This window comes from Bos indicus x Bos taurus, chromosome 13 (genome assembly GCF_003369695.1).
Source record: "Bos indicus x Bos taurus breed Angus x Brahman F1 hybrid chromosome 13, Bos_hybrid_MaternalHap_v2.0, whole genome shotgun sequence".
NCBI lineage: Eukaryota > Metazoa > Chordata > Mammalia > Artiodactyla > Bovidae > Bos > Bos indicus x Bos taurus.
In genome coordinates this window covers 60,521,024-60,533,727 of record NC_040088.1, presented here as the reverse complement: position 1 = coordinate 60,533,727, position 12,704 = coordinate 60,521,024, and the positions used below count along the sequence as shown (strand labels likewise).

The 12,704-nt window shown below is 34.9% G+C and overlaps 1 protein-coding gene across 6 annotated transcripts in view; it reads left to right on the top strand.

Annotated features, from left to right (window-relative positions):
* MLLT10 (MLLT10, histone lysine methyltransferase DOT1L cofactor) overlaps nucleotides 1–12,704 on the top strand; it is a 208,028-nt gene that overhangs the window by 84,420 nt on the left and 110,904 nt on the right. For all 6 annotated transcript variants that reach the window (XR_003514201.1, XR_003514200.1, XM_027559995.1 and 3 more), the window contains exons 6-8: nucleotides 1,496–1,599; nucleotides 3,813–3,906; nucleotides 5,837–5,932. Coding sequence is in view for 4 of the 6 variants with exons in the window: in XM_027559995.1 (XP_027415796.1) it covers nucleotides 1,496–1,599; nucleotides 3,813–3,906; nucleotides 5,837–5,932 (294 nt within the window). In the remaining 2 variants the exon portion in view is untranslated. The remainder of the gene's footprint in view (nucleotides 1–1,495; nucleotides 1,600–3,812; nucleotides 3,907–5,836; nucleotides 5,933–12,704) is intronic.

Genomic DNA, 12,704 nt, shown 5'->3' with positions numbered 1-12,704 from the left:
CTGAGATATTCTTTGAGGTCTGTTTGCATATTGCCCCTGAATTCCAACCTACTTTGTACTTTTCTTTTAAAAATTTAATTGATCATTTATAGGCTTTTTAATATGTATGTTAAATTATTCCATTATAATTGTTTGATATTGCCTTCTGGTAATATGAACAGTTAGAGATGCTCTTATGATTGTTAGTGTGTCTAGGTTAGTTTTGTTGTAATTTGGGTTTTTCTTTTTTAGACATACAAAGTAATTGTTGTAATTCAGTTCAGTCTCTGTCTTTCAGCAGAGTTGAAATTCATTTACCTACTTGTCTAAATATTAGGCTTTTGGAAACTGTGTTCTTGTAAATATTATTGAATGGTGTAATTTGGCACCACAGTGCATTGTGGGAGAAACTTTTCCAAGTTAAAAAATAGATGTGGTCCTATTGAAGTGGCACCCCACTCCATGCCTGGAGAGTCCCATGGATGGAGGAGCCTGGTGGGCTGAAGTCCATGGGGTCGCTGAGAGTCGGACATGACTGAGCGACTTCACTTTGACTTTTCACTTTCATGCATTGGAGAAGGAAATGGCCACCCACTCCAGTATTCTTGCCTGGAGAATCCCAGGGACGGGGGCGCCTGGTGGGCTGCCGTCTATGGGGTCTCACGGAGTTGAACACGACTGAAGCGACTTAGCAGCAGCAGCAGCAGGTTATACCTTATTCAGATTGATTTATTTTTAGAATTATATCATCTGATTATATGTAGTTAGGCATTAATTTTTTGTATACTTAGAGTCAGTTGATAATTTTATTTATTATATACTTGTAGATTGCCATTTTTATAATTTAGCCTTTCATTATCAGCTATTTTCACCTGAGAAAAAGGACCAGGTAGATGTCAGAGTTGCTGGGAGTGTTCATTGGCCAGTAGCTCTTGGGGGGCACCTTTGATCTCCTAAAAGCGTTTCCTCCCAGACCTAGTATGTCAGGTTGGCAGGGCTGATTGATAGCTCATGTGGAAGGGATTCTTGTGAAGGAATGACCTAAACTTTGCTCATTCATTAAGCAAATTTGTCCTTCACCTATTGAGTCCCAGCTCCTTATATCCAACTCCTTTCTGTATGGTCACTTCCAGCAGAAAAGAAAGACAAACCTCATTTTACATTTTTGTTACAGGAATCAGTTAAATAGTGGAGAGGAGATTTTAATACTGAGGTGGCGTAAGCTATGTTCTTCAACCTGGCCTCAGTGCCTATAAGCATTCCTCCTATCTTGTGGGATTTTTGAGTCTAGGAAACTGTGCCTTGTGAAATCCTACGAGGACTATTTATGTCTGTATTGATGTTTTCATGTTTGTATTGCTTGTAAAATAGATATAAATAGAAAAAAATAGATTTATATTTTGGATTAGGTTAGTTAGTAAACCTGATTTTGAGCTGTGAAGATAACTATAAAATCCATATCTGTATAAAGCACTTGTAAGGTTTTTATTTCATTTTTTTTTTTCTTTACCCTAAGACTTGCTATATTTGTGATGAACAAGGAAGAGAAAGCAAAGCAGCCACTGGTGCTTGCATGACATGTAATAAACATGGATGTCGACAAGCTTTCCACGTGACATGGTAAATATGATTTTGTCATTTTACAGAACTGAAATTGGGAATACCTTGTAAGTTAAAGACTTAGGTACCCAAATATTAAACTAAATTTTGTTGGTATAATTTCTATGTTTATATTTACTTACTGTAATAAAAATAATTCTAGTAATTGAGTGTATTTACCAGAGTGAATTTCCAGTAGGTAACCCTGGTTCTAGTGTCTTATTCTGTTTTATTTTGCCTAAGATATTTCTTTTGTTTACCTACCCTTTGATTTGTTATTAGGATTATAAGAACTGATGTAGATAAACTTAGTGCAGTGCCTGAAATACTAGTAAGAATTTAGTGAATGATTGTGTTTTTTTTTACTGCCTGAATTTCAAGAGGGGAAAAAAAGCAATCACCATCATTCTCTGTATTATAGTGGCTGTTCCTTAGAAAGTTTCTTAAATTTTTAAATGACCTTCTATTTTTATTTTGTTCATGCTTCCTTTTATTTTTTTTCATGTACATATTTGTTGCATAATTTTAATAGCAGTTTAAATGAAACATTGTTTTCTGATAATTTTTTTCACAAAAAAATTTTGATGAGATGATAGAAATACAGTCCATAGCAGCATGGGAATGACTACATTATATCCTATCAGATATTGGTATTTATTAACATTTCAGAGATTTACAGACACTTTGTTTCCAAATTGGTTCGTAATATGTGCTACTGTAAGGAACATTTTGTGCATTTAACAAATGTAAATTTAACTTCCTTAGAATACTAATTAATGATAATAACTGTCATGTATTGAGTATTTGGGTTTCCCTGGTGGCTCAGGTGGCAAAGAATTCTGCCTGCAGTGCAGGAGACCCTGGTTTGATCCCTGGGTTGGGAAGATACTCTGGAGAAGGAAATGGCAACCCACTCCAGTATTCTGCCTGGAGAATTCCATGGACAGTGGAGCCTTGAAGGTACAGTTCATGGGGTCACAAAGAGTTGGGCGTGACTGAGTGACTAATACACATTGAGTATTTACTATGAAATGGGCAGGTTTTTTTTTTTTTTTTTAAATAAAAATATTTATTTACTTGATTGCTGCTGGTGTTAGTTGCAGATTGCTGCTGGTGTTAGTTGCAACATACAGAATCTTTAGTTGTGACATGGAAACACTTAGCTGTGGCATGTGGGTTCTAGATCTAGTTCCCTAATCAGGGACATAGAAAATAGACTGGTGGTTGCTAATGGGGAGTGGGATGGGCGAGGGCAGGATTGAGAGTTTGGGACTAGTAGTTGTAGATGCAGACTAATAAGTACAGGATGGATAAACAACAAGGTCCTACTGTTAGAGCACAGGGAACTGCATTCAGTATCCTGTGATAAACTATAGTGGAAAAGAATATGAAAAAGAGTGTGTGTGTGTGTATGTATGTATAACTTAGTCACTTTGCTGTACAGCAGTAATTAACACAACGTTGTAATTCAACTATACCTTAGTAAAAAATAAATATTAAAAATTTCCTTAATATTGTAGTTAATTTTCCAAAGATGAAAGACCTTTTTTGGCTGTGAGATACATACTAGTACTATTATTTTGGAATGTTGAAAGTGGAAGGTCAGATTGACAATATGATGGTTATAAACATTAACACTTCATTAAAAATTACCATAGCTTTAGGTTTTAATTTCATTTCTTCCCTTGTTTTTGACTAGAAAAACACAGCTTCTGTTTTTCTTACCTACTCTACTATGTTATAACTTGAAGCATTTAACTTCTAACAATATGATCTGTGTTCAAGGTGAATACTGTCACGTGTCATGTCAGCCCTTTAGATACCTGGCCTTTTCTAATTGTACCTGTGATACAGATTGGAAAGTCAAATGAAGTGTTAAGTTTGGGGTGGTAAGGATATCTTTCAAGAAATTTAATGTCTATTTGGTGACTTAAAGCATGCAAGAATCTCTGTCCTTATTAGAGATGGATAAAAAGTTTATTTTAAACCATGTATATAGCTTTAAAAATATAGCAATCAAAAGATGGGGTGGAATGTTCTTAGTCTCAGCTAGAATAAAGCCTTTTATTTTCCCCTTTTCTCTTACGAGATACCTACGTGGTTGGAATTGAATTTTATGTATATATATACACATACACAAATACATAAATACATACACATAAAGTGTTTTATACACACACACATGTATATACTGTGGTTTAAATTTTGTTGATATACTTGGCTTTTATTTTCAGTGCTCAGTTTGCCGGACTGCTTTGTGAAGAAGAAGGTAATGGTGCAGATAACGTCCAATATTGTGGCTACTGTAAATACCATTTTAGTAAGCTGGTAAGAATCTGTCTTGAATTTAATTTACGATTATAATAATTAGGTTTGAATTGAGTCTTTATAAGGCATCCATTTTTGGGGGGTTGCTTTTGCTCCAGATTGAGTTTCTTAGTGTGTTGTTTGTTGGGAATTAAAAGCTGTAGTAGTTTTTTTTTTTTTTTTTTTAATTGGAGGTTAATTACTTTACAGTATTGGTTTTGCCATACATCACCATCAAGCTGTAGTAGTTTTAGAAGATTTTGCTTTGCTTGAGTTCATTTACAAAGGTGACTGTTCTAAAATATACTACTTTAGAATATATATTAATAGTTAATAGTAAATGTTGGTATCCATTTAGTAGAAAATAAAAATGTGGACATTTGATTACGTAATTTGTGATTCCCTGTCACTTTGTTTCATATCTTTTTGCTTTATTACTGTTACTAGTTTTATTACTTGTTTCATTTTTATTTGCTTGGAGGATAGTAACACTGAAACAAGGCTCTTTTGTAGCTTCTTCATTAAAGGTCTTCAGAAAGAAATATTTAAATACAACTTTGGGAATATTTTAGATTTGATTAGTCTTTACTGTCACATAGCATGGATAAGTTAGTACTATTTGATTAATCATTGTATATTCTGTGTCTGTGTTCCTTTGAAGGATCAATATTTCTTTAATTCCCCATTGTCTGTTTCTCAGTCTTTAGTTGATACCAGGTTTGTATACTGAAAATTAAAGGCTTCTTTGTTTTTCTTTAGTGTCTTCTTGTTATTTTTTATTGTTCCTTTTCTTCTGTGAATAGGGCTGTTTCTTTTTAGAAAAGGAACTCTTTTTTATGAAATGAGCAGCTTATGACTCCAGTATTTTGGCCCTTGCATATAAAATATTGAGAGTATATATGTATTATTTGATATTGAAGATACCAAATAACATATACTTACTGATTTATTTTTTTAATGACTGTCGAAGAACATCAAAGTCTTCTAGGAGAAATTTTGAGATAGTAAAATTGAAAATTCACTTAGGATATTAAAAGCATATTGGAATCTTCATTTTCTAAATCAAGAGATAATATAGATAAAATATAGAAATAAGGAGAATGGGTTTTGGAATTTGTGCAAATAGAATTTTTTCATTGTTATTAATGTAATGTTATCCTATTTGGTGACTGGGGAAAAGTCTGTTTAATAATTTAATAAGATTGTATGAGCTCTATGTTTGCAAGGAATTTGATCATCTTTTATAGTCGTTTTTATCTAGCTTAATTAGTTATGGTACCACCAAGTTTTAACACCTGAAATAACTCTCACTGTCATACTTTATTATGAATCTGTGTAAGTCTTTTAAACAGAAATGTGTGTTACTTTTAGTATTGCTTTGAAAAATACATGAGTCTAATGCTGACATTTCCTTTTTTTCTCTATATGAACTACAGAGACAAATTTTTAGAAAATAGTATGCCTTAATACTGAAAGTGTGAGATTAAAAAGCTTCTTACTTTTCCTACTGGCATAAAGTAACTCTTAAAAATTTTTCTTTTCTTCTGGTTTTGGCATCCTTCTTCAGTATGGTATTTTCTATTTTTTGTTGAAATATCTTTTATATTTTAAAGCAGACATTGAAAACTATAGTTGATCTCTGTAATGAGGTGGTTTTATAATAAAATGACAAATAACCACTGCTTATTTGAAAATATTGTCTGTTTTCACACATTTTAATAAATGTACAAAAATATGGCATTAATGTTAGGTTAAGGGTTATATTTTCCTTTATAATGAAATAGATAATATATGGATTGTGTTGAATTGGATTATGTAGTTTGAAATAGCCTTTTTTTTTCTTTCGGTAGACATTTTAAAATATTTCACACTTGAATTGGTTTTAACCTAACAAAAAAGATTTAAAACTTTATATACATATACTTATATGTATATATATTTTCTCTTTTAGAAAAAGAGCAAACGGGGATCTAATAGGTCATATGATCAAAGTTTAAGTGATTCTTCCTCTCACTCTCAGGATAAACATCATGAGAAAGAGAAAAAAGTAAGTGGATTTGTTGTTGCTAAATATGTAGCACATCTACTTAATAGATTTTTTTTCTTTTTTAGATAAAATTAAGTTCTTGATAGCTGAATGAAAACATTGAAGTACTGAAAATTTTTGACTGTATATTAAGTCAAAAAGTAGGTTTAGAATAGTATGCCATACTTGTGAATATGGTCGTGCCCATTTCAACTGAAAATTTGAAATATTAAAAACTTGATTGAAGGCATAAGAGTAATTTCTTGCATGTGTTACTCTGGTTATCTATTGAAATCTTTGATTAACTTTAGCAATAATGGTTTATTGCTAGATATTATTAACTCATTTCACATGTGAGAAAGAATCTCATCAGCCTTTTCCCTTGTAATATAGAAAGGTTTTGAAGTTCTATATATTCTTAACTGTCCTCCCCCCCACCCCACTGCCCTGTGGTGCTAATGGTTTATTATTTTTTTAATCGTCAAATGTCATACCATTTATTTGATAATATTTTGTCATTTATTTAAAAGACTAAAAGCTTGCCTAATACTAATCAGTCGTCTTCTGACTTACCTGTTTTCTGCTTACATTTTTATTTACTGTAAAGGATATGAGTAATTTTTTAATAAACTAATGATAAGTACTAGAGAATCATTCTTAGGACATATTGCCCACATAGGAAAAGGATACAACTGTGAATCGTTTTCAACGAAGTGAAGAAATTCTTCAACTAGAAAAGAGTATTACTCTTAAACAGTTGATGTAAACTAGTTGGGAACATATTTCTGCAGATTGTGCTAAAAACTAAATCACTTAACAATCTTATGTTTGTAAATACTTAGGATTGGGAGTGCAATTAAAATGCTAATGTTATTAAAAACAAATTTGAATTTGGTTAGAATTTGTTTTTTTTGAAGGTAAATATTTTGAAAGCTTAATTTCTTTTTGTTTTGAATTTAATTTTCCAGTTATTAGTGAATAATAATTATAACCTCATATTCTCCTTCAGAACATTTGTTAGGTTTATATATTTTTGGTAGATCTCAGGTAGCAAGTACACATTCATTTTGAGTTTTTTAACGAGGTAGTTTTGTGATAGTGACAGTAGGGTTTGATTTTATTGTCTATTATCTGCATTGCTGATGGAAAAATGGCAGATTTAGTTTAATTAGCAGGTTTTGTCACAAGCATCATGAAATTTTAAGCTTTTAAATCATGAATGAGGAAGTCTTGGATAGGGGTTTTATAAATTGTGAAGAGGGAGGTCATACTAATGATGGTCTTATGGTCTGCCATTTCATGAGCATTACCTTCTTTAAAGAAGTATTTGCTGTATGACCACATTTATCTTGATATATGCCCTGTCATGTTATTCATGGAGCATAGTTATTAAATATACTACAGTGTTTCATCAATATAGTATGGATGACTACATTTATTTATTAATCTTCTTTCTCTGTAGGAATGAATTAAACTTTTCATGTTATGAGTTTTTGCAATTGTTGGATAATAGATGAAAAAACAACATATTTAATCAAACTTGTTTAGCATTCTAGCAGTTGTTATTTTCATTAGTATGTAAATACTATTTGAAGTTTACTTTTAGGACATATTTATTTAGTACAATTTGATTTTGTTGTCAGACTTAAAATTGACTTGTACTTTTTATTTTCTAATAATTTGAGATTTCCTGATAATCTGTAAAGACTGAGAATATTATTGTTAAACTTGTTTTCTTGCCTTGGGAATATTTGAGAAGTAACTTTTTTGTTATTGTATCTTGATGTTAAGTGATAATATATTAATAGCTGTAGAAATCAGATGTTATAGGCTATCTTTCTCTTTATCCCTCCTTACCTCTTTTAAGATTTTAACATCTAGTAGAGTTGTCTTGAAAATATACATATCATGTTATAAAATGTTTTCACAGATAGGACTTACCATCTATTTAGATTTTAATACCAAAAAATATGGTATGTTATGAACAGAATTTTGGTGATCTTGTTCATATGATATGTTAGAATCATATTCCCTGTGAATTCTTTTATCAGCGTTCATTCTTGCACATATTTATTGTTATATTTGTGTTGATAAAGAGTAATACTAAATATTGTGTTATCCAACTCACTTATTTTAAAATGAAATCAATGTATGCTAACTTTTTATATATAATTGTAAGAAAATTCAAAAAATACTTAAGCCTTTGCTTTTCAGAGAATTTCTGTGTGGACCAAGGTGTATTACTACTGGTTATTAACTGTGAAATGCCAGCAAGGAAAAAGGAGAAGTTACTGGTGAAATTCAACTTTGAATAAGGAACAGTTTCTATAAAAATTTAAAAATCAGCATATATAGTTTGAAAATAGGTGTTTGAAATGAATTAAAAGCTATGTTTAGTATAGAAGAGGCTTAATTCAATCATAAAACAATTTGGATCATGAATTATTGTTTATGAAGACTATCTTTCCATTAATATTAGTTATTGTTCACTGTAAAGTAGAATTTTTTTTACTCCTAGCATTTTTGTGTTTATAGAAGCACTGCTGAAGAGTCAGGTGTGGATGAGAGTTAGGAAATGAAAAGGTGTATCAGATTTGGAGACACGTGCTTGTATTGTGAGGCTCCCAGCTTCAGAAAGGGTTTTTTTTTTTTTTTTCCTGAAGACTAAGTTGGAGGTCATCCATTTGAAATCAGTGGTTATTTATTGCATTGAGATAATCTGTACCAGTTCATTTGATCCTTACTTTATCCTCCTCCCACTCATTAATGCTAATTTTATAATGTATTAGTAGTATAGAACTGTTACTGCTAAGTCACTTAAGTCATGTCCGACTCTTTGTGACCCCATAGATGGCAGCCCATCAGACTTTGCCGTCCCTGGGATTCTCCAGGCAAGAACACTGAAGTGGGTTACCATTTCCTTCTCCAGTGCACTTCTCCTTCACTTTCAAGTGAAAAGTAAAAGTGAAGTCTCTCAGTCATGTCTGACTCTTTGCGACCCCATGGACTGAAGCCTACCAGGCTCCTCCGTCCATGGGATTTTCCAGGCAAGAGTACTGGAGTGTGTTGCCATTGCCTTCTCCTAGTATAGAACTAGGCTTACGGTATACTTTACATCCATATTACCATTCGTGGTAGTGTATCTTACGGAAATATACTCAGTTCCAACTAGGTATGACAGAAATCCAACTGTCCCTTACTCAGAGGGATTTATCTCCTGCCCTGTATTCCACCCTCTTACTTGCCCTTGGTTCCATTCTGTTATTAATAACTGGCAACAAATAAACGAGTTACTCTTAGAATAAGTACTGTTAGGGTGTCATGGGAAGTTGGGGGAGATGGGCTTTTTGGTCGGCGTTTTGTGAGCCTCAGGGAACTGATTGGACTTCCCGTTTGTTTAGGACTTTTCGTCTCTTTGAAGAGTACTGGGTTACTTCTGTGTCCCACTTACATTAAAGCTTTAAGCTTCTACATGTACAGAGAGTTAAAAGAGGCCAGGGCTTTTCAGGAACAGTAATTTGGAATATTTGGAGTGTATGTGGTGGAGCTGAAGAGTGACAGGAGATGTGACTAATTTAAGAAGGGGCCATTCAATGAGGAGTTTTATAAGTAACTCTAGTTTTATCTTGCTGTATTGGGCAGCCAGTCAGAAGGATTAACATATTTTTCCCCCAAAATGTTTAATTTTATAGTAGCTTAAGAATTTTGAGAAGAGTTGCAAAAATACTACACATTATTTCTCTATGCCATTCGCTCAGACTCTCAAGATGTTAACGTTTCATCCCGTTAGCCTTTTCTCGTCCTCCCTTCTCTTCCCCTGCCTTTTCTTTCTCTCTCACTTTGTGTGTGTAGTCTTTTTTCCCCTGAACTTAATAGACAGTAAATTATGAATATAATGCTGTTAGCCCAAGTACTTTAGTGTATAGTTTTAATAAAAAGAGAAATTTCCTACATGATTGCAGTACAAAGTCAGGAAATTAACATTATTGCAGAACTATTGGATCTTCAGATCCTGGTTGGATGTCCTCCATGCTAAAGGAGGGAAGTTTGTTTTCAGGTTCAGAATCCAGTCCAGGATTGGATCACACATTGCATTCAGTTGTTCTAGTATTTCCTCATTCTTTCTTTGTCTTTTATGATCCTAACACCTGACGTTTCAGGTTCACCCGTATCTCGACAATGGATTTTACAGCCACACCGTTGGCTTTGCTCTCATACAGGTATTTTCTGAAGTAGCCTAGATTTTATGTTTGTTTGGGAGCTAGTCCTTACTTAAGTATTGATTGCTATTTGGAAAGACTGACATTTTTAAAACCAGAAAGTATTGATTCCTTTTCGTCAGTGGTCTTCGCAATTTAGTTTTTCTCTATACTGCTTTTTACTATAAGTAGTAAAAAGACTACACTTTTAACATATTACCTAGAAAAATCTCCTTACATAAATCATACATTAAGTACATTTTCTCTTTTTTATGTTACCAAGGGCACCAATGTTGCTAAACTTTGTTACTATATAACTAGAACCCCCTTTCCTCTACTTTTCAGTTATATTAATGTTTTTTCTCCTTTATCTCTACTTAGCAGCAATGGCACCCCACTCCAGTACTCTTGCCTGGAAAATCCCATGGGCTGAGGAGCCTGGTAGGCTGCAGTCCATGGGGTTGCTGAGAGTCGGACACAACTGAGCGACTTCACTTTCTCTTTTCACCTTCATGCATTGGAGAAGGAAATGGCAACCTACTCCAGTGTTCTTGCCTGGAGAATCCCAGGGACGGGGGAGCCTGGTGGGCTGCCGTCTATGGGGTCGCACAGAGTTGGACACGACTGAAGCGACTTAGCAGCAGCAGCAGCCCCCTGAAAGACAGAATAGTCTCTTCCATGCTCATTAGGCTTTCACTCATCATTTCCTGAAAGTCTTTCCAGTTCTTGCCCACCGATTCCTCGAAACTCCTACATTTTTAGTTTTGTTGTTGTTGTTGTTATGGTAGCATCCTGTGCATGTAACAAAAATGTGTATCAGTTACCAGTTGCAGCATAACAAATTACCCCAAAATTTAGTGACTTAAAATTATAATATTTATTATCTTGTAGTTTTCTTTGAGTTAGAAATGAGTTTGATAGATATTCCTTGCTCAGGGTTTCATCAGATTGTAGTCAAGATGTTGGCAGGAATACGGTCATTTGAAGGCTTGACTAAGGCTGATAGATATGCTTCCAAGAGGGCTTATTAACATGGCCAGTAAGTTGATGCTGGCTGAGCAAGAATCCCAGTTTCTTGCTGCATGAACCTCTCTGTAGGACTGTTTGAGTGTGCTGATAATATGGCACCTAGCTTTTCATCAGATGAGCTAACTTTTCCCAGAATAAGAGAGAGCATGATGAAAACTACAGTATTTTTTGTGACCTGGCCTCAGATGTCACATGGTGTGGGCGTGCATAGCTTTCCATCCCCCTAGTTGAATGCCTGTTTTTTACCCATTGGGTTATATATCTGTGGATGCAACCAACTGTGGAAAAAATTGCAGAAAGTTCCAAAAGGAAAAACTTGAATTTGCTGGGCTCAGGCAACTATTTATATAGCATTTACATTTTAATAGGTTTTATAAATAAACAGGAGATGGTTTAAAATACACCGGAGGATGTGTAGGTTAAATGTGGATACTATGCCATTTTTTATGAAGGACTCAACATTCAGAAAACGAAGATCGTGGCATAAGGCCCCATCACTTCATGGGAAATAGATGGGGAAACAGTGGAAACAGTGTCAGACTTTATTTTTTTTGGGCTCCAAAATCACTGCAGATGGTGACTGCAGCCATGAAATTAAAAGATGCTTCCTCCTTGGAAGGAGAGTTATGACCAACCTAGATAGCATATTCAAAAGCAGAGACATTACTTTGCCAATAAAGGTCCGTCTAGTCAAGGCTATGGTTTTTCCAGTGGTCATGTATGGATGTGAGAGTTGGACTGTGAAGAAGGCTGAGTGCCGAAGAATTGATGCTTTTGAACTGTGGTGTTGGAGAAGACTCTTGAGAGTCTCTTGGACTGCAAGGAGATCCAACCAGTCCATTCTGAAGGAGATCAGCCCTGGGATTTCTTTGGAAGGACTGATGTTAAAGCTGAAACTCCAGTACTTTGGCCACCTCATGCGAAGAGTTGACTCATTGGAAAAGACTCTGATGCTGGGAGGGATTGGGGGCAGGAGGAGAAGGGGACGACAGAGGATGAGATGGCTGGATGGCATCACTGACTCCATGGACGTGAGTCTGGGTGAAATCGTTGGTGATGGACAGGGAGGCCTGGCGTGCTATGATTCATGGGGTTGCAAGGAGTCGGACACGACTGAACGACTAAACTGAACTGAACTGAGAGCATCCATTGGAGAAGGCAATGGCACCCCACTCCAGTACTCTTGCCTGGAGAATCCCGTGGACTGAGGAGCCTGGTAGGCTGTAGTCCATCGGGTCGCTAAGAGTCGGACATGACTGAGTGACTTCACTTTCACTTTTCACTTTCATGCATTGGAGAAGGAAATGGCAACGCACTCTAGTGTTCTTGCCTGGAGAATCCTAGGGACAGGGGAGCCTGGTGGGCTGCCGTCTGTGGGGTTGCACAGAGTCGGACATGATTGAAGCAACTTAGCAGCAGCAGCATAGCATCCATGAACCTTAGTATTGTCAGGGAGTTCTCGAACCAACCCCTTGTGGATGTTGAGGGATGACTGTATGTACTTTGGATTAATGCTAAAGAAGTTGTTGAGGAGAAGGAGTTTCATGTAATGATGGAGAGGTGAA